The sequence below is a fragment of the Rana temporaria genome (genome assembly GCF_905171775.1).
Source record: "Rana temporaria chromosome 2 unlocalized genomic scaffold, aRanTem1.1 chr2a, whole genome shotgun sequence".
NCBI lineage: Eukaryota > Metazoa > Chordata > Amphibia > Anura > Ranidae > Rana > Rana temporaria.
In genome coordinates, this window is record NW_024404405.1 from 225,535 (window position 1) to 248,375 (window position 22,841).

Below are 22,841 nucleotides of genomic sequence, written 5' to 3' on the forward strand. Positions count from 1 at the left end.
GCTCCCACTTAAGTACTCTCCGTGGATTCCATGGGAGAGTTGCCCGCCTAGTCTCAAATCGCACCCCGTTACGGGGAGCACTTTGGAGATCCTTCACAAGCTAGCCAAAATGCCCACAATCACCTCCCAACCGGGCCCCTTGACTCCCCTGAAAGATAACCCAGATTTTGAGCCAGGCCTAAACAACTCACACTTCAGATCACCTGCCACCCTGCAGCCTGTCTTGGCCGGGGATTGCTTTAAAGATGGGGTGGTGAAGGAATGGGATACGCTCAAGAGGGACCTGGACATATCACAGTTGCCTCTATGGGCCTATTTCCAGTTACGTAGCTACTTGGGGGTGGCCCTCAGAAAGGAGGCATGCCGTAGGTCGCCTACGGCCTTGGAGTTGATCTGCCTTGAGGGCACGAGATGTGTGAAACCTACTTCTCAGGCCTACGTCTGGCTACAGAATGCCGAACACGGGGCCGCCGATGCACTCAGAGCGAGATGGTCAAGGGAGCTGGACATGGAGATCACACCTAAACAATGGAGGTACGCCTGTATCATGATACATAAGTGTTCGATAAGTACTGCTATGCAAGAAACGGCATACAAAATTATGACTCACTGGTATAATACCCCGGCCAAGATGCATGGTTGGAACCCTCAAATTGCGGACTCTTGCTGGAGATGTGGAAGTGAAAAGGGCACCCTGGTCCACATATGGTGGCACTGTTCATATATTGCACGGTACTGGGAAAAAGTCATTTGGCTAATTAGACAAATCACTGATACGAGCCTTTCCCTAAATGCAGCCAACTGCTTACTTCATGTCACGAATTTCTCCCTAAAAAGATATAAAAACTCCTTGGCGAGACACTTATTGAACGCAGCAAAGTCCCTAATACCGCTATACTGGAAATCGCAAAGGGTTCCTTCCATAGCTGAATGGCTTAGGAGGGTCTCGGATGTGCATGCCATGGAAGAGACCCTAGCCCAGGCTTCTGACCGAGTAGAAAAACTCCACAAAATTTGGCAACCCTGGGTCGCTTTCAGGTATTCCTCTGCATACGATGCTGGTGTGGCGCAGACAATTGCCTGAGAGGTTCCTGGGGAACTGTCTGAGCACGGATATGTTACATTGACTATTACCATGTCTTTTTTCTTCTTCCCCTCTTCTTTTCTTTTCCTCATACCTTTAATGGCTATGTTTACTGCGTATAGCAGCGGCTGCTTGTTGGAAATAGTTTGCTATGATCACCATAGGTACGTGTTATTCTGAGGTACTATGTCTATGGAATGATAAGGTCCGGGGCCTACTGCTCCGAAGTACCCAAAGTTAGTGGCTCTCGCCCCTAGGCAACCTTAGTACTTGACAAACAAGGTTTAGTCTGGAATTTCCGGCCAATTTATATAGGTCGTATTTGCTGTGTTTCTGTTTTTTCTTTACCCCTTTTTTCCTTACGTGTTTTATGGCTTACTATATCATGCCCATATCATAATACTGCTATGCGAGCAGCTGTACTGCTATCTGACTTACTCTATACTGCTTTTGTTTGTTACAATAAACTTGGAATGATAAAAAAAAAGAACTGGTAAACTGGATGGATCTGCCCCTTTCGCTTCTGGGAAGATGTCACCTCGTCAAAATGGTTAGCTTTGCTCGGCTGTTGTACCCGATGCAAACTATTCCACTACTTCTCCGCCATAAATATGTCAAACAAATTGAATCGGCCGTATCCAAATTCATATGGCGGGGAAAGAGACCATGCATAGCACTAAAGAAACTTTTTCTTCTCAGACGCGAGGGGGGTGTTAGAATCTATAATTTAGCTTGCTTGATGAGAATTGGTCTAGATTGGATTGCGCAATCGTCACGTTATTCCAACTACCCCCTGGAATCTGCTATGGCACGCCCTTTCTCCCTCACAGCCCTTCTCCACTGCAAATGGAAGTCGGTCCCGAACCTCCTCCAACATAACCTACTGTTGAGAGACACTGTTATCGCTTGGAGAGAAATCAGAAAAAGCCTCCGGCTTCCCCCTTTCATGTCCCGGCATGTGCCAATCCAAGGAAACCCGAGCTTCCCCCCTGGTCTGGACCACAGGCCCTTCCAAACCTGGAGAGATAAAGGTCTCACAAAGTTCTCATCCCTATGTGACATTTCCTCTGGTCGCCCCCTACCTTTTGACTCTGTTGCCGCAACCTTCTCATTACCCCCCTCCCATGTGTTCTACTTTTGGCAGTGTACCAACTATCTGAAAGCTACCTGCATTGAAGCTGCAAAACGTTTTTCTCCCAACTTCTCTGATCACCTACTCACGAAAGGCTCATACAAAATTTCAGCCATTTACAAACAACTACTCCTTCAGACAATCCCTACTCTGCATTCCTCATCTGAAGCCAACTTGGGTAAAGACTTCCCAGATGATGAGTTGGTCAACAAGCTGATCCAGGGCTTCAACACAGTCCAACGCCTGACCCCCAAAGAAATCTGGAGGGAAACCCAATTGAAAATCCTCCACAGGGCCCACATACCCTTTCTATACTCCACGACAGACCAAACTGCTGCTAAACGCCCCCTGTGTCACCAACAGAAACCCTCCCTAATACATAGTTTCTGGTCATGCTCGTACATATCCTTCTTCTGGGATCAGGTTCTGGCCTATATCTTCGGAATCACCTTGTTAAAACTGCCCAAAGACCCTCTGCTCCTTATTTTGGTTATTGGGACCCCTACTGCTACAATGGTCTCGGCAGACATGCCCTTCTTCATCTGCTCCCCTGCCTCCTGCAACTGTCAACAAAGACTGGTCTCTGCTTTGCCTCCTGGTCGCAAGGAGAGCTATATTAAAAAATTGGACCTCCACTCTTTGTCCCTCTGTAACCCAAGTACAACGTGAGCTCCTCCTCCTTCTCTACAAGGAACGTGCCACCACGGACTTTAACCGCGACACCTCCAAATCCCGCTTCCTATCAACCTGGGGACCCTTCATGCGCTCAAATCTGTCTCCAGAGGAATGCTCCAACTTCGAACATTACACCTTCCCCTACTTCAAATCTCCCCCACCATCCGTGACTAGGAGGGACAGTCTCCCTTGATGCTTTCTAGGAATCAATGCCACGATACCCCCCCCCCGAATGCCTCCCCCTCCCCACCCCTCCCCCCAAGGTTATTCTTCTATAAAGAGTCATATGTGTTTCTTTTGCTCCTGTAGTATTCCTAGGACCCTACTAAACTACAAGATCCACCCAGTTACCTGATTGTTATAAGCTATTCACTGACTGATATCTCTGTATAGATGTTCCTCTCTCTCTTTCTTACACGCTCATCTGGTAGGTCCTATGATGATTCCTTACATGGGTATCCGACAAGCACATTCAGCTACTCCCCTATACCCGCTATCAGCATACCCTCTTTATGCTTTCACCCGTTTATTGTTTCATCTATTTCTTTCATTTACTTCCATTTCAATTATGTACTCTATTTGTACCATGCAGATGCATCCGTCACTATCCCCCCCCCCCCTTACTGTTATGTTTCTGTTTTATTTTCCCTTGTATGTCTTTTGAAAATCAATACAAATTGTTTGAAAAAAAAAAGTGACAACTTTGTTAAATAAAATCTAATTTTCTTTACTTTCTTCATTTTCAAAAAAGTGGCAAAATATTACAACTTCAAATAAACTCATCATACTTCTTAATGAAGAGCTTGGAGTGTCTACTTTCCAAAAATGTGTCATTTTGATGTCCTGGAATTTTAGAACCTCAATAAAATGAGATAGGCCTTGTACGCACGACCGTTTTCCTCGGCAAAATCGATCAAGAAAAATGCTGCCAGAGCATTTTTGCCGAGAAAAACGGTTATGTGTATGTTTGTCGAGAAAACTGTCGTGGATCTCGACGAGAAAAAAAGAAAACATGCTCTCTTTTTTCTCGTCGGGATCCTCAATTTCCTTGTCGTGTTTCTCATCGGGCTTACGACGAGAAACACATTTGTGTGTATGCTTAGAAACCCACGCATGCCCAGAATAAAGTATGAGACGGGAGCGCACCTTCGGTAAAAGTAGGGTTCGTAATGGAGATAGCACATTCGTCACGCTGTAACGGACTGAAAAGAGCGAATTGTCTCTCACCAAACTTTTAGTTAACACGCAGTAACATGAGATTAGCAAAAGCGGCCTCAAGGGTGGCGCCAGTGGAATCGAAATTTCCCTTTTTAGTGCCGTCGTACGTGTTGTACGTCCCCGCTTTTGAGAACGACAAGATTTTGTCTCGACAGTGTGTACGCAAAGAAAGCTTGACAAGATACTCTTTTACGACGAGATTCTCGGTCGTGTGTACGAGGCCATAGATAGTCAGAACAGGGATGTTACATTTCATATATACTCACCATAGTCTGTAGACTCGATATCTCTCACACAGAATACATAATATACACCGATATGTTATTGAGTAAATAAATGGAGCAGAATATATTTGGCTTAATTTATGAAGAAAGATTTATTTGTAAAGTTTTATGGCAAAAACTAAAGAAAACAAAAATGTTCAGTATTTTCCATTTATATTGTATAGTAAAGAAATAAAAAACACAATGGCAAATAGGTACCACCAAAAGAAAGCTCTCTATTCTAAGAAAAAAGAAACCAAGATATAAAATGAATTTTATGAACAGTGTTACATGACTGAGTAATTGTCAATCAAAATCACAATGCTGAAAATTTAAAGAAGGACTGGACTCACTGTCCGGGGGAATATTTAAACGATTTTAATGCTGTTAAAATCAGTAATGTTTGCCTTTAAAATTACTTAGAACCCCCCAAACAGTAGATATTTTCTGAAATCAGAGGCTCTGGAGAATAAAATGGTGGCTGTTGCAATTTTTTAAGTCACAAAAAATTTGTGACACCGTTTATCAAACGCAGATTTTCAGGAAACAACAAAAAAAAAAAATACACTAAAATTTATTTTAGCACACAAACACAATACTATACTTACATTTTTGGTAAATTATAAGAGATTAGGTTTCGGCTTTGGAATAAATTACTGAAAAATATTTAAATTTTTCCAATGTATTTAAAAACCCAGGAAATAAAAATATATGTAGCTAAATTTCCTATCAAATGTACCAGTTGCCGACCACCTGAAGTACATATACTGTGGGCGGGTGACAGCTACATGCTAAGTGATGTGCCTGTATCACTTAGCACACGTGTACTGGTGTGCCCCCTGGGGTGTGCAGTGCACCACTACAGTGACCACTGTTTCTACAAGACGCAGCGTATTTCTGCCAGTAACCATCCACTTTATCACAATGTCAACAAAGCTGTTATAAAAAAAAAAAATTCCAGCTGTAAATCCTGTAGTGATGTAGTGATTGTCCCACAGCTATCACATGGTACCTGGACCAGACACAGCACCCTGTACCATGTGATAGCTGTGGGCCAATCACAACACACAGTAGTTATGAATGTAATCCAGTCATGACAGTGAAAAACATCAGCAAACCAAAGTGTCAAAAAAGTCAATCCTGATCAAACCTCCTCCCTCCAAGAGTAGTACATTGTCACTGAACTAATCTGATGAAAGAATGCAGAAAAAATATATAAAAAAAAATTGTTTAAAATGTTTAAAAAAAATACTTTAAAAATATGTATTTATTTTTTAACATACTGTCACCAGTCAGTGTCGCTAATCACTGCCACATCAGTCATATGATGGCGCTGTACTGCGCTGGTGACAGGATGTAAAAGAAAAAAAAAGTTTTGATTTCTTAATTTCCCTAAAAATTGTGATGAAAATATACAACTTCAAAAAACTTGCCATGACTCCTACTACATACCTCAAATTGTGTACTTTTCAAAAATAGGTCCTTGGGGGGGGGGGGGTATTTGCACTATCCCGGGATTTTAGGGGCCCAAAGAAATTAGATAAGCCATCAGTACATCAGGATTGATCAATTTTCCAATATACCATAGCTTGTAGATGCTATAACTTTCCCATAAACCAATTAATAAGCATTTATTTGGATTTTTTTAGCTACAAAATGTAGTAGAATGCATTTTTGCCAAACTATATGAAGACATTTTATTTTATTGGATATGTTTTATAGCAGAAAGTAGAAAATTGAGTTTTTTTTCAAAATATTCATTTTTTTAATTAATATAATAAAAAATAAGTAGCACTGTGCCAAATGGCAAAAAGAAAATGCTCTGGTCATGAAGGGTGTAAAACCTTCCGGAGCTAACGTAGTTCAAGCTTATCAGTCCCAAAAAATCTGATGATGTGTACATTTGGGTAGACTACAAATGCTAAAGATATAGGCCTAGATTCAGGTATGGCCGATCTACGTTGCGCGGGCGTAGCATACCGTATTTACGCTATCTTAGCCTAATTTAAGCGTATCTGGTTTCCAGAATACGCTTAAATTTACGACGGCGCAGATTCGGACTTACGACGGCGTATCTACTGATACGCCGACGTAAGTCTCTGAGAATCTGGCCCATAATGTGCAGAACTGAGACATTGCCAGAACTAAAAATGCTCTGATACTCAAAGGGTTAAAGGAGAGAAAGGCCCCGGGACTAAAATGGTTAATGACAGATTGGGCAAAATCAATAATGACATACATAGTGCATAGTTACACTTAACATCTCACAATTAGCTAGATTCACAAAGACCGCCCTAACTTTGCGGCGGCGTAGTGTATCGTGTTTACACTATGCCGCCGTAAGTTAGTGAGGCAAGTACATGATTCACAAAGTACTTGCCTGCTAAGTTACGGCGGCGTAGCGTAAATCGGGCAGGCGTAAGCGTGGTTAATTCAAATTTGGCTGAGGGGGCGTGTTTTATGTTAATGGAGGGTGCCCTGATGTGATTGACGTATTTTACGAACGGCGCATGCGCCATCCATGTACATATCCCAGTGTGCATTGCGGCAAAGTACGCCGCACAATCGTATTGGTTTCAACGTGGACGTAAATTACGTCCAGCCCTATTTACGGACGACTTACGCAAACAATGTCAAATTTTCAAATTTCGACTCGGGAACGACGGCCAAACTTAACATTACTATTCCAGCTATTTGATGGAATAACTAGGCATGAAAGTGTGTCACGTAAACGGCGTATCTTTACTGCGTCGGGCAAGCGTACGTTCGTGAATCGGCGTATCTACTCATTTACATATTCTAGGCCGACTGCAATGGAAGCGCCACCTAGCGGTCAGCCTGAAAAGTACACTTTAGGATACGACGGTGTAAGACACTTACACCGCTCGTATCTGTGCCTTATTTAAGCGTATCTGGTTACCAGAATACACTTAAATTTGCATCGGCGCAAATTCAGACTTAGGCCGGCGTATCTACTGATACGCAAGCCTAAGTCTTTCTGAATCCACCAAAATGTTTCCAGGGTAAAAAAAAAAAAAAAGGATCTGCTACCTAAAAGGGTAACTTCTTCCAGAGTTTCCTCACTGCAGCTAAAGCTTGTGGATCCTCTGATGTTTGATTAGCCTGGAATTAACCGTAAAATCTTTGTCACATTCAGAACACTGATATGGCTTCTCTCCAGTGTGAATCCTCTGGTGTATGACCAGACCTGACTTCCTTGTAAACTCTTTATCGCATTCAGAACACTGATATGGTTTCTCTCCAGTGTGAACCACCCTCTGGTGTCTGATAAGATATGACTTCTGTATAAAAGCTTTATCACATTCAGAACACTTATATTGTTTTTCTCCAGTATGAACCCTCTGGTGACTGATAAGGTGCGACTTCTGTATAAAAGCTTTGTCACATTCAGAACACTGATATGGTTTCTCTCCAGTGTGAATCCTCTGGTGTATGATAAGGATTGACTTCTGTATGAAAACTTTGTCACATTCAGAACACTGATATGGTTTCTCTCCAGTGTGAATCCTCTGGTGTATGATAAGGATTGACTTATGTGTAAAAGCTTTGCCACATTCAGAACACTGATATGGTTTCTCTCCAGTGTGAATCCTCTGGTGTCCGATAAGGTGTGACTTCTGTGTAAAAGCTTTGTCACATTCAGAACACTCATAGGGCTTCTCTTTAATGTGAATTTTCTGATGTCTATTAAGTCCTTGCTTGTCTGTATAAGTCTTGTCACATTTAGAACACTCATAGGGCTTAGTGTGAATCATCTGGTGACTGATAAGTTCTCTTTTTAAGAAAGCTTTTTCACATTCAGAACACTCATACCGCTTCTTTTCAGTGTGAATCATCTGGTGACTGATAAGTTCTCTCTTCTCTAAGAAAGCTTTTTCACATTCAGAACACTCATACCGCTTCTTTTTTTCGTGTGAATCATCTGGTGACTGATAAGGTGTGACTTTGTTTTAACAGCTTTGTCAGATTCTGAACATTGATATGGCTTCTCTCCAGTGTGAACCTTCTGGTGTGTGATACGTTTTGTCTCCAAAACTTGGTTCATCAATCCACCTGTACAAGGAAAAAAAACGGAATTCTATATAAATGGCTAAATAAAGATGTTTTTTTTTTTAGAAATGTTCATTATTAAAAAATATCTAATATATAGAAACAATATTATACATGTTTATATTTTTGTATTTTATTTGACTGAGGACACCATGATTCCCATTGGCTGGTAAAATTGACAATGTATTACAACTTCCTGCAGGAGAATGTCATTATTTGTTTTAATTTAGAGCATTGTGCTGCATAGTGATGGGGGGAGGGGGATGTGCTTGGGATTGACTTGTTGGCACCTTTCCCAAATCTATCTAAAACTCTAAACATTGCCGATGTAAATACAAACCTCATTGAAGTCAATAGGAGGCAAATTCTGAAAACCCAAGTTACACTCACCAGTAACGTCTTTTCCAGAAGTCTTTGAAGACATCATCTGAGTGAGAGAAGACTCCTCCTCCCATTCCCAGGAAACACTGCATCTAACAATCTTTTAAAAGGACCGTCTCCAGCAGGCCCCTCAGTTCGTTCAGAGTATGTTCAGCCCAGTGCTGGAACAAGTTAATCCAGTGTCTGGAGTCAAAACAGGAAGCTGCAACTCCCCCCCCCCCACCTATCATCCCCAATCCCTGTTGGGTAGAGAAGGGGGCGGTGTTAATTTACCTGCACATTGTGTAATGTTTGTGGCATCCAATTGCATAATAAAGAGATTTTTAATACAGCTTACCTGTAAAATCTTTTTCTTTAACCACTTAAGCCCCGGACCATATTGTTGCCTAAAGACCCAAGGGGTTTTTACAGTTCGTGACTGCGTCGCTTTAACAGACAATTGCGCGGTCGTGCGGCGTGGCTCCCAAACAAAATTGGCGTCCTTTTTTCCCCCACAAATAGAGCTTTCTTTTGGTGGTATTTGATCACCTCTGCGGTTTTTATTTTTTGCGCTATAAACAAAAATAGAGCGACAATTTTGGAAAAAATGCAATATTTTTTACTTTTTGCTATAATAAATATCCCCCAAAAACATATATATATTTTTTTTCCTCAGTTTAGGCCGATACGTATTCTTCTACCTATTTTTGGTAAAAAAAAAATCGCAATAATCGTTTATCGGTTGGTTTGCGCAAAATTTATAGCGTTTACAAAATAGGGGATAGTTTTTTTGCATTTTTTTTTTTTACTACTAATGGCGGCGATCAGCGATTTTTTTCGTGACTGCGACATTATGGCGGACACTTCGGACAATTTTGACACATTTTTGGGACCATTGTCATTTTCACAGCAAAAAATGCATTTAAATTGCATTCTTTATTGTGAAAATGACAGTTGCAGTTTGGGAGTTAAACACAGGGGGCGCTGTAACATTTAGGGATCACTGTGTGTGTGTTTACTAGTGTAGGGGGGTGTGGCTGTAGGAATGACATCATCGATCGGGTCTCCCCTATAAAGGGAATCACCCGATCGATGCGCCGCCACAGTGAAGCACGGGGAAGCCGTGTTTACACACGGCTCTCCCCGTTCTTCAGCTCCGGGGAGCGATCGCGACGGAGCGGCTATAAACAAATAGCCGCGCCGTCGTCCCGGATCGCTCCCCGAGGGAACCCGACTGCCGCATGTACCGGGGGGGTCCCGATCGGACCCCCCACCCACGTCTAGCAGAGGACGTACAGGTACGTACATGTGCCTGTCCGTGCCATTCTGCTGACGTAAATGTACATGAGGAGGTCAGGAAGTGGTTAATGATAACGGAGGAGGCAACCCCTTCAAGCCGTAGGCCTGAGAGATTAACTGTTTAATCCACCTCGAGATGGTGGATTTTGCAGCTGCCTGCCCCTTCTTGGGCCCATCCGGTAAAATGAACAATACATATGTTTTCCAGATCTTCTCTGTAGCTTTAAGATAGGCCTTCATGGCCCTGACAATATCCAAGGTATGCAGCAACCCTTCCTTTCTGGAATTAGGTTTAGGAAAGAAGGATGGTAATACCAAATCCTGGTTTAGATGAAAACTGGATATAACCTTTGGTAGGAAGGAAGGATGAGGGCGGAGAACGACCTTGTCCTTATGTAAAATAAGATATGGTTCCTTACAGGATAAGGCTGCCAGTTCCGATACTCTTCTGGCGGAAACCATGGCGACCAAAAATACTAACTTCCTTGTCAGTAAAACCAAAGGAATTTCAGCCAACGGCTCAAAAGGTTGTTTCTGTAAACTTGACAGAACAAGATTTAAATCCCACGGACAAAGCGGGGATTTAACTGGAGGATTAATACGTAAGACCCCTTGCATGAAGGTCTTAACCAGCGAGTGGGTGGCCAGCGGCCGCTGAAACCACACTGACAAAGCTGAAATCTGTCCTTTGATTGTGCTTAATGCCAGTCCTTTATCCACTCCTAGCTGGAGAAAACTTAGGGCCAAATCCTCAGCCAGGCGGCGTAACTTAACTTTCAGCAGTTAAGTTACACTGACTTAAAGTTTTTACCTAAGTGCCTGATCCACAAAGCACTTACGTAAAAATTTCAAGCAGTGTAAGTTAAGTGCCGCCGTCGTAAGGCGTTCCTCCTCTCCGGGGGGCGTTTACAATTTAAATGAGGCGCGCTCCCGCGCCGGCCGTACTGCGCATGCGTGTGACGTCATTTTCCCGACGTGCATCGCGCGAACGTAATTGACGCCGGGCGGCTTTGTGGATTGCGACGGGACACTAAAGTTGCGACGGGTGAAAAAAAGACGCGCCGGGAAAACAAATAATTAAAACAAAAAATGACAGCGTCGCTCAGCATGCATTCCTGAGAGGGAGAACTCCATGCCAATTTTCAACGAAAAAACCGGCATGGGTTCCCCCCCCAGGAGCATACCAGGCCCTTAGGTCTGTTATAGGTTGTAAGGATTCCCCCCTCCGCCGAAAAATCGACGTAGGGGGTCCCCCTACAATCCATACCAGACCCGTATCCAAAGCACGCTACCCGGCCGGTCAGGAATGGGAGTGGGGACGAGCGAGCGTCCCCCCCCCTCCTGAGCCGTGCCAGGCCGCATGCCCTCAACATGGGGGGGTTGGGTGCTCTGGGGCAGGGGGGCGCACTGCGGGCCCCCCCACCCCAGAGCACCCTGTCCCCATGTTGATGAGGACAGGACCTCTTCCCGACAACCCTTGCCGTTGGTTGTCGGGGTATGCGGGCGGGGGCTTATCGGAATCTGGGAGTCCCCTTTAATAAGGGGGCCCCCAGATACCGGCCCCCCACCCTAAGTGAATGGATATGGGGTACATCGTACCCCTACCCATTCACCTGTAGGCAAAAAGTAAAATGTAGTAAACACACAACACAAGGCTTTTTAAAATAATTTATTATTCTGCTGCGGATGCCCCCCCTGTCTTCGTTATTAGCTCAATTAGCAGGGGGGGCTTCTTCTTCCACTCTCCGGGGGTCTTCCGCTCTCCGGGGATCTTCCGCTCTCCGGGGGTCTTCTCCGCTCTCCGGGGGGGGGCTTCTCCGGACTCCGGGGGGCTTCTTCCATCTTCTCCCCTCTTCCGCTGTTGACTCGGCGAACCCCGGTTCTTCTGCAGCTCTCCGGTGCCTTCTTCTTCAGCGCTGGCTGCCTGCTATGTTTGTGTGTTAGCTCGATTTCAAACAGGCAGCCAGCGCGGTCTTCTGTGGCGTCATCTTCTCTTCTGTTCTTCTCCCCTCTTCCGATGTTGCCTCGTCGCCTGTTGTCGCTGTAATGATGGAAGCGCGCCTTGCATCACATTTATATAGGCATCACCGTCCCATCATGCTCCGGCAGGTACCCACGTGGTGGGTGCCTACCCACGTGCACCCACCACGTGGGTACCTGCCGGAGCATGATGGGACGGTGATGCCTATATAAATGTGATGCAAGGCGCGCTTCCATCATTACAGCGACAACAGGCGACGAGGCAACATCGGAAGAGGGGAGAAGAACAGAAGAGAAGATGACGCCACAGAAGACCGCGCTGGCTGCCTGTTTGAAATCGAGCTAACACACAAACATAGCAGGCAGCCAGCGCTGAAGAAGAAGGCACCGGAGAGCTGCAGAAGAACCGGGGTTCGCCGAGTCAACAGCGGAAGAGGGGAGAAGATGGAAGAAGCCCCCCGGAGTCCGGAGAAGCCCCCCCCCGGAGAGCGGAGAAGACCCCCGGAGAGCGGAAGACCCCCGGAGAGCGGAAGACCCCCGGAGAGCGGAAGAAGAAGCCCCCCCTGGAAATTGAGCTAATAACGAAGACAGGGGGGGCATCCGGAGCAGAATAATAAATTATTTTAAAAAGCCTTGTGTTGTGTGTTTACTACATTTTACTTTTTGCCTACAGGTGAATGGGTAGGGGTACGATGTACCCCATATCCATTCACTTAGGGTGGGGGGCCGGTATCTGGGGGCCCCCTTATTAAAGGGGACTCCCAGATTCCGATAAGCCCCCGCCCGCATACCCCGACAACCAACGGCAAGGGTTGTCGGGAAGAGGTCCTGTCCTCATCAACATGGGGACAGGGTGCTCTGGGGTGGGGGGGCCCGCAGTGCGCCCCCCTGCCCCAGAGCACCCAACCCCCCCATGTTGAGGGCATGCGGCCTGGCACGGCTCAGGAGGGGGGGGGCGCTCGCTCGTCCCCACTCCCTTCCTGGCTGGCCGGGTAGCGTGCTTTGGATACGGGTCTGGTATGGATTGTAGGGGGACCCCCTACGTCAATTTTTCGGCGGAGGGGGGGTCTCCTTACAACCCATAACAGACCTACGGGCCTGGTATGCTCCTGGGGGGGAACCCATGCCGGTTTGGAATTTACAAATTGCCGTGGAGTTCTCCCTCGGGAATGCATACCAAATGCCGTCGCTTGAATGGGCCTTTACAAGGTGTGACTAACTTTACACTTTGTAAAAGCAGCCCTAGTTTTACACCAGGCAAACTAACACTTACGGCGAAAAAACTAGGCACAAAAGCTTTGAGGATCGCCCTAAGTGCTAATTTGCATACTAACAGAGGCATTTCGACTCGAAATGCCCCCAGTGGCGGATGCGGTACTGCATCCTAAGATCCGGCAGTGTAAGTCCCTTACAGATGTCGGATCTTCTGCCTAACTTAGGAAAACTGCTTCTGAGGATCAGTTCCAAAGTTAGAACCAGAGATACGACGGCTTACGCCGGAGTATCTCTTTTGTGGATTTGGCCCTTAGTGCATACCAAATAGAAATACAGAAGCTTAAAGTGGAGTTCCACCCATTTTTTTTATGTTTGTCTGTGCTGCATGCCCTAATCTCATAGTGTTCAGAATGGACATTTTTTATTTATTTTGTTGCTTGTAAATACCTTTATTTTGTAGTTCTTCATTACTTCCTCCTCCTTATTAGCCTAGGCTATTAAGTCACAAGGCTATTCGCAAGGGTTTCTGGGATAGGCATCATGTATCCCAGTAGTCCTTGCAAATAGCCTATTTGCATAGAGAAGGGGCGGCAACTTCCTCTGACACTCCCGTTGCTATGGAAAGTTGACTGAAACCTATTACATCGCTTGTGCAGCACTGAGCATGTGCGAGATCTGCAAGGCTGAAATCCAGGAAGTCATACAGTCTGGCTTCATGATGCCCACACTTAAGATGGCCACGGTCTATTTCTAGATTATAAACTAACTAAATGCTGTAACAGCCTAACAAAACGGACCTTAGTTTACAGACTAACTTTACTAGAATACATTAAGCTTGTGTATTACAGGGGTATTTATATTTAAAAAGTGAAATTGTGGGTGGAACTCCCCTTTAATTAATGTCATAGTATAAATCTGTATCCATACATAAAAAGCATGAATAATACATATCCATAGGGAAGGGTCGTGGGTATACACCTCTTGGCTTCCTGTAATTGGAATAAATACCGAGATACATAAACAGTTCATATATCCATTGGTACACAGTACATGATTATAGAGAGTTAACAACACACGATCAATTTAAACATAACGAATACAAAAGCTTGACGCGTTTCATGGAGTTAATATCCATTCTTCAGGAGCACACATGTGTATATCTGTAATAAAAGAAAAATAAGAAATTTAAAAACTACCTAGAGAATGTCCCATTGGAACAGACCAAGAGGTAAAGGGGAACAAATACACTGTATCCCCTAAAAATATACTCACAAATTGCTGTGTGTAAAAGGTGCAAGGCACCAGGCTGGGAACCCCCTTTTTGGGAAAGGGGGCATCTTTTCCGGGAGCTGTTTTTAACTCTCTATAATCATGTACTGCGTACCAATGAATATATGAACTGTTTATGTATCTCGGTATTTATTCCAATTACGGGAAGCCAAGAGGTGTATACCCACGACCCTTCCCTATGGATATGTATTATTCATGCTTTTTATGTATGGATACAGATTTATACTATGACATTAATTAAGCTTCTGTATTCCTATTTGGTATGCACTAAATGCCTCTTATTAAGTATTTTTATTGACTGCGTGTCTCATTCAAAGTCCCATCCTGCTAGCTCTTGTTTTTACCCTATAAGGATGGAGGCAGGATTGAGCTCCTGCCTCATTTAAAGTCAATGCTTCTCATTCTCTATAACCAATAGTGCCAGCTTCCTCTGCATGCACCAATAATGTCACCAGCACTAGGTCCTTATAGACTTCCACCGCTGCTGCCAAGGATACAGGCGCCAGACCAGCGCTGTCAATAGCAGGGACAGGTTCTGCCACAGTGGCAGAACACCAGGCCCCGGTGGCAAGACAACCTTTGCAACCCTGAGAGTTCTCCCACTGCTTTGGACCCTTATATTTTCTTGGTGTGCTGGGACATAACTCTTGTTTTCTGCCACCCTGGGGGGGGGCAGTATAGTAGGAAGGGAGCTCACTGCAGAACATGTGAAAGGGCCTGTTGCGGGATCGTAGTAAAGGGCCCCAGGATATATATATATATATATATATATATATATATATAAAAAATTGCATTTTATAGTTGGGCCCCCCTACAATTGTCCCTGACCTCCCATGTGCCCCCCCTAAATACGAAAGCTGGAGATGCCATTGACCCAGGGGTATTCCAGGAAATCTGCCAATGTTGGGGATGGCCAGAGGTCGACCTACTGGCATCCAGGTTCAACAACACGCTACAGCAGTTTGTGTCCCGAACAAGGGATCCTCTGGCAATCGGAACAGATGCTCTGATAGTTCCATGGAGCCAATACTCCCTGGTTTATGCTTTCCTTCCGATCCCTCTCCTTCTAAATTTGTTGCACAGGATTTGGAAAGAGGGAGTTCCAGTCATTCTGGTGGCACCAGCCTGTCTCAGAAGGCCCTGGTTCCTGGAGATTGTGAGACTAACAATGGACAGCCATGGACGCTTGCACAGAGTTCCCCCCCCCCCCCGATCTACTGTCTCAGGGTCCTATATTCCACTCCAATTTACAGTCTCTAAATTTGACAGCATGGCTATTGAAGCCAGGGTGTTAAAGGACCGTGGCATCTCGGGACCAGTAGTATCTACTCTAGTAAATGCTAGAAAAGCTGTCAATAGGAAGATCTATCATAAGGTCTAGAAGACTTAAATTGCTTGGTGTGAAGCCAAAGAATGGCATCCCATGTGATTGGGAGACGTCTCTCTTTTCTACAGTCAGCTGTAGAAATCAAATTGGCTTTGGGTACAATCAGATGTCAAGTTTCGGCCCTATCAGTATTCTTCCAAAGGCCTTTAGCCTCCCATTCACTGGTCCGAACATTTATGCAGGGGGAAACTTGATTGCTTGCCCGTATTAGGCCGCCTATGTGTCCTTGGGACCTGAACTTGGTGCTGTCTGTATTACAGAAACAACAATTTAAACCTATTAAGGAAATTCCATTAGACTTGCTGTCATGCAAGCTAGCCTTCCTAATGGCTATGACCTCGGGTTGGAGGGTGCAGAGTTGGCGTCCCTGTCATGTAGGGAATCGTATTAAATTCTTCACCACGGGTCGTGTTAGGACCTGTTCCATTCTTTTTCTCAAAGGTGTTGGCCTTTCATTTAAATCAGGACCTTATTTTGCCTTCTTTTTTCTCTCAGCCTCGTTCGGCAGAAGAGAGATGACTGCACTCCTTGGACATTGTCCGGGCAGTCAAGGTTTATTTGTCAGATCTGCGGAGATCCGAGGATCAGACTCTTGTTTTTGTTTTACCAAAGGGACCCAAGAAAGGGCAGGCAGCTTCCAAGGCTTCCATTGCCAATTGTGTCCGTCAATTGGTCATTCAGGCCTACGGTCTAAAACATAAAGCTCCTCCCTTTAGGGTGAGGGCCCATTCTACCAGGGGTGTAGGAACCTCCGGGGGTTTTCACCATCTGTGGCTCAGATTTGTAAGGCTGCTTCCTGGTCTTCAGTGCATAGTTCACAAAATGTTATCAAGTGGATGTTCGAGCAGCCAAGGATTCGGCTTTCGGCCGCAGTGTTCTGCGGGCTGCCGTATAAAAACTGATGGCTATTGTTTGGCAGGATGTCTCCCTCCGCTCAAGGCTCTGGGATGTCCCAGCAGGTAATGAATATTAGCCTGACTCTGTGTCTCATGATGTATGAAAAAAGAAAATAGTATTTTTACGTCATACTTACCTGTAAGGATTCAGTGCTTGCTACAAAACTGAGGTAACTTCCTGTATGGGAGGGGTTATATACGGGATCACTTCCTGTCTAAAGACCTTTGGTCTTCCAGTGTCCATGTACCTGATGATGGAGTATAACCCAGCAGGTAATGAATATTAGCCTGACTATGTCCCATGATGTACTCAAAGAAAAGGATTTTATAGGTAATTATGACGTTAAAATACAAATTTTTCAAAGAATTGTGGGAAAAAATACAACTTCAAAAAACTCCCCATGCCACCTTGGAATTAGTGTTGAGCAGAATACGCCATATTCGATTTCGCGATATATCACGAATATATAGCCGAATATTCGAGAAATATTCGCTAAATTCGAATATTAGTGATATTTTATCGAAATGAAATGTTTGCGAAATTTCGCTATTGCGAATGCGAAAATAATTGCGAAATTTCGACAACTGCGGTAGGAGCACTCTGATTGGCTCAGAATTTTCGTGATATTTTATCGAAATTTCGCAAAATGCGAATGCGATATTTATTGCGGAATTTCGACAACTGCGGTAGGAGCCCTCTGATTGGCTCAGAATATTCGTGATATTTTATCGAAATTTCGCAAAATGCGAATGCGATATTTATTGCGGAATTTCGACAACTGCGGTAGGAGCCCTCTGATTGGCTCAGAATATTCGTGATATTTTATCGAAATTTCGCAAAATGCGAATGCGAAATTGTTTACGTAATTTCGACAACTGTGGTAGGAGAACTCTGATTGGCTCTGATGCAAAAGAAGGGCGGAGAAAATAATCGCGCAATATTCCTATTGCTGAATATTCGCATTGCGAATATTCGGCAATATAAAATGATCGCTTCAGCTACTCGGCCCAAGGTTTCTAATCATACCAGCAATGCTTTTAGACGTCGATGGAGATCACTAGGATGTGATCTGTTCTAAAAATAAAATTGAAAAAATGTGAATATTCGGAATAGCGAATATTGACCACGAAATTCGAGATATTCGCGAATACTCGAATATGCCATATTCAAGCCGAATATTTGCAATACGAATATTCGTGAGCAACACTACTTGGAATGTCTATTTTCCAAAAAGGGGTAATTTGGGGGGTATTTGTACTTTCCTGGCTTGTTAGTGTCTCAAGAAACAATAGAAGCCGTCAATGCATCAGGTGTGATACATTTTCAGTGATCGGCACCATAGCTTGTAGACGCTATTGAGTGATTGTCATTCAAAGTGTGATGCCGCGTACACACGACCGTTATTCATGTCATTGAAATAAACAAAGTTTTTCTCAACGTGATTCATCTCAAGCCTGCCTTGCCTACACACGATCGTGAAAAAAATGCTTGAGCAAAGCGCGGTGACGTACAACACGTATGACGGCACTATAAAGGGGAGGTTCCATGCGGATGGCGCCACCCTTGGGGCTGCTTTTGCTGATTTCGTGTTAGTAGAAGATTGGTGAGAGGCGATTTGCGCTTTTCCGTCTTCGTGCTTTTCTGTCTGTTACAGCGTGATGAATGTGCGATCTCCATTACAAACGCTAGTTTTACCAGAACGAGCGCTCCCGTCTCATAACTTGCTTCTGAGCATGCGCGTTTTCCCCCCCTTGTTAAAGCCTACACACGATCGTTTTTCACGACGTGAAATAGAAGGATGTAAAAAAAAAAACGAGAAAAAATAGAGCAGGTTCTTAATTTTTTACGCCCGTTTTTCTCGTCATGAAAAGCGGTCGTGTGTACGCGGCATTAGAGGGCTGAAAGATGAAAATTGGTCTGGGCAGGAAGGGGTAAAAGTGGTCGGTATGCAAGGGGTTAATTGAATAAACTGAAGATAGAAGATGATTGGCCAACAAGTGCAGCTGCAGATTCTGAGTGCTCCAGTTTTAGTAAATCACACTCAGAGGGTCTGGTCTGCATCTTGTGGGGGGACCATAGAAGGATGTCCTGTATATATTATACACCGGAGGACTACAAGTCCCAGCATGTCCTGTATACATTGTATATTATACACCGGAGGACTACAAGTCCCAGCATGTCCTGTATACATTGTATATTATACACAGGAGGACTACATGTCCCAGCATGTCCTGTATACATTGTATATTATACACAGGAGGACTACAAGTCTCAGCATGTCCTGTATACATTGTATATTATACACAGGAGGACTACAAGTCCCAGCATGTCCTGTATACATTGTATGTTATACACCGGAGGACTACAAGTCCCAGCATGTCCTGTATACATTGTATATTATACACCGGAGGACTACAAGTCCCAGCATGTCCTGTATACATTGTATATTATACACCGGAGGACTACAAGTCCCAGCATGTCCCGTATACATTGTATATTATACACACCGGAGGACTACAAGTCCCAGCATGTCCTGTATACATTGTATATTATACACCGGAGGACTACAAGTCCCAGCATGTCCTGTATACATTGTATATTATACACAGGAGGACTACAAGTCCCAGCATGCCCTGTATACATTGTATATTATACACAGGAGGACTACAAGTCCCAGCATGCCCTGTATACATTGTATATTATAGAGCGGAGGACTACAAGTCCCAGCATGTCCTGTATACATTGTATATTATACACAGGAGGACTACAAGTCCCAGCATGTCCCGTATACATTGTATATTATACACACCGGAGGACTACAAGTCCCAGCATGTCCTGTATACATTGTATATTATACACAGAAGGACTACAAGTCCCAGCATGTCCTGTATACATTGTATATTATACACAGAAGGACTACAAGTCCCAGCATGTCCTGTATACATTGTATATTATACACCGGAGGACTACAAGTCCCAGCATGTCCCGTATACATTGTATATCATACACCGGAGGACTACAAGTCCCAGCATGTCCTGTATACATTGTATATTATACACATGAGGACTACAAGTCCCAGCATGTCCTGTATACATTGTATATTATAGAGTGGAGGACTACAAGTCCCAGCATGTCCTGTATACATTGTATATTATACACAGGAGGACTACAAGTCCCAGCATGTCCTGTATACATTGTATATTATACACAGGAGGACTACAAGTCCCAGCATGTCCTGTATACATTGTATATTATACACCGGAGGACTACAAGTCCTAGCATGTCCTGTATACATTGTATATTATACACCGGAGGACTACAAGTCCCAGCATGTCCTGTATACATTGTATATTATACACAGGAGGACTACAAGTCCCAGCATGTCCTGTATACATTGTATATTATACACAGGAGGACTACAAGTCCCAGCATGTCCTGTATACATTGTATATTATACACCGGAGGACTACAAGTCCCAGCATGTCCTGTATACATTGTATATTATACACCGGAGGACTACAAGTCCCAGCATGTCCTGTATACATTGTATATTATAGAGCGGAGGACTACAAGTCCCAGCATGTCCTGTATACATTGTATATTATACACCGGAGGACTACAAGTCCCAGCATGTCCTGTATACATTGTATATTATACACAGGAGGACTACAAGTCCCAGCATGTCCTGTATACATTGTATATTATACACAGGAGGACTACAAGTCCCAGCATGCCCTGTATACATTGTATATTATACACCGGAGGACTACAAGTCCCAGCATGTCCTGTATACATTGTATATTATACACCGGAGGACTACAAGTCCCAGCATGCCCTGTATACATTGTATATTATACACAGGAGGACTACAAGTCCCAGCATGCCCTGTATACATTGTATATTATAGAGCGGAGGACTACAAGTCCCAGCATGTCCTGTATACATTGTATATTATACACAGGAGGACTACAAGTCCCAGCATGTCCTGTATACATTGTATATTATACACAGGAGGACTACAAGTCCCAGCATGTCCTGTATACATTGTATATTATACACAGGAGGACTACAAGTCCCAGCATGTCCTACATACATTGTATATTATACACCGGAGGACTACAAGTCCCAGCATGCCCTGTATACATTGTATATTATACACCGGCAGGACTACAAGTCCCAGCATGTCCTGTATACATTGTATATTATACACAGGAGGACTACAAGTCCCAGCATGTCCTACATACATTGTATATTATACACCGGAGGACTACAAGTCCCAGCATGTCCTGTATACATTGTATATTATACACCGGAGGACTACAAGTCCCAGCATGTCCTGTATACATTGTATATTATACACAGGAGGACTACAAGTCCCAGCATGTCCTGTATACATTGTATATTATACACAGGAGGACTACAAGTCCCAGCATGTCCTGTATACATTGTATATTATACACCGGAGGACTACAAGTCCCAGCATGTCCTGTATACATTGTATATTATACACCGGAGGACTACAAGTCCCAGCATGTCCTGTATACATTGTATATTATAGAGCGGAGGACTACAAGTCCCAGCATGTCCTGTATACATTGTATATTATACACAGGAGGACTACAAGTCCCAGCATGTCCTGTATACATTGTATATTATACACAGGAGGACTACAAGTCCCAGCATGTCCTGTATACATTGTATATTATACACAGGAGGACTACAAGTCCCAGCATGTCCTGTATACATTGTATATTATACACCGGAGGACTACAAGTCCCAGCATGTCCTGTATACATTGTATATTATACACAGGAGGACTACAAGTCCCAGCATGTCCTGTATACATTGTATATTATACACCGGAGGACTACAAGTCCCAGCATGTCCTGTATACATTGTATATTATACACAGGAGGACTACAAGTCCCAGCATGTCCTGTATACATTGTATATTATACACAGGAGGACTACAAGTCCCAGCATGTCCTGTATACATTGTATATTTATCACCGGAGGACTACAAGTCCCAGCATGTCCTGTATACATTGTATATTATACACAGGAGGACTACAAGTCCCAGCATGTCCTGTATACATTGTATATTATACACAGGGGGACTACAAGTCCCAGCATGTCCTGTATACATTGTATATTATACACCGGAGGACTACAAGTCCCAGCATGTCCTGTATACATTGTATATTATAGAGCGGAGGACTACAAGTCCCAGCATGTCCCGTATACATTGTATATTATACACCGGAGGACTACAAGTCCCAGCATGTCCTGTATACATTGTATATTATAGAGCGGAGGACTACAAGTCCCAGCATGTCCTGTATACATTGTATATTATACACCGGAGGACTACAAGTCCCAGCATGTCCTGTATACATTGTATATTATACACCGGAGGACTACAAGTCCCAGCATGTCCTGTATACATTGTATATTATACACATGAGGACTACAAGTCCCAGCATGTCCTGTATACATTGTATATTATACACAGGAGGACTACAAGTCCCAGCATGTCCTGTATACATTGTATATTATAGAGCGGAGGACTACAAGTCCCAGCATGTCCTGTATACATTGTATATTATACACAGGAGGACTACAAATACCACTAATAATGATATTGTATATATATATATTGTTACACATCTGAGTGCGGATCCCCACTTACATCAGGGTCCCAGAGCCCCCCACATTACATCAGGGTCCCCAGAGAGCCCCCCACATTACATCAGGGTCCCCAGAGAGCCCCCCCTTACATCAGGGTCCCCAGAGAGCCCCCCCTTACATCAGGGTCCCAGAGCCCCCCACATTACATCAGGATCCCCAGAGAGCCCCCCCTTACATCAGGGTCCCAGAGCCCCCCACATTACATCAGGGTCCCCAGAGAGCCCCCCCTTACATCAGGGTCCCAGAGCCCCCCACATTACATCAGGATCCCCAGAGAGCCCC

The 22,841-nt window shown here is 44.1% G+C and overlaps 1 protein-coding gene across 1 annotated transcript in view; it reads right to left on the reverse strand.

Moving 5' to 3' along the window:
• LOC120921534 (zinc finger protein 850-like) overlaps nucleotides 1-22,841 on the reverse strand; it is a 260,049-nt gene that overhangs the window by 91,998 nt on the left and 145,210 nt on the right. The window contains 1 exon segment of the mRNA XM_040334033.1: nucleotides 7,469-8,155. Within this exon segment, the coding sequence (XP_040189967.1) occupies nucleotides 7,469-8,155 (687 nt within the window).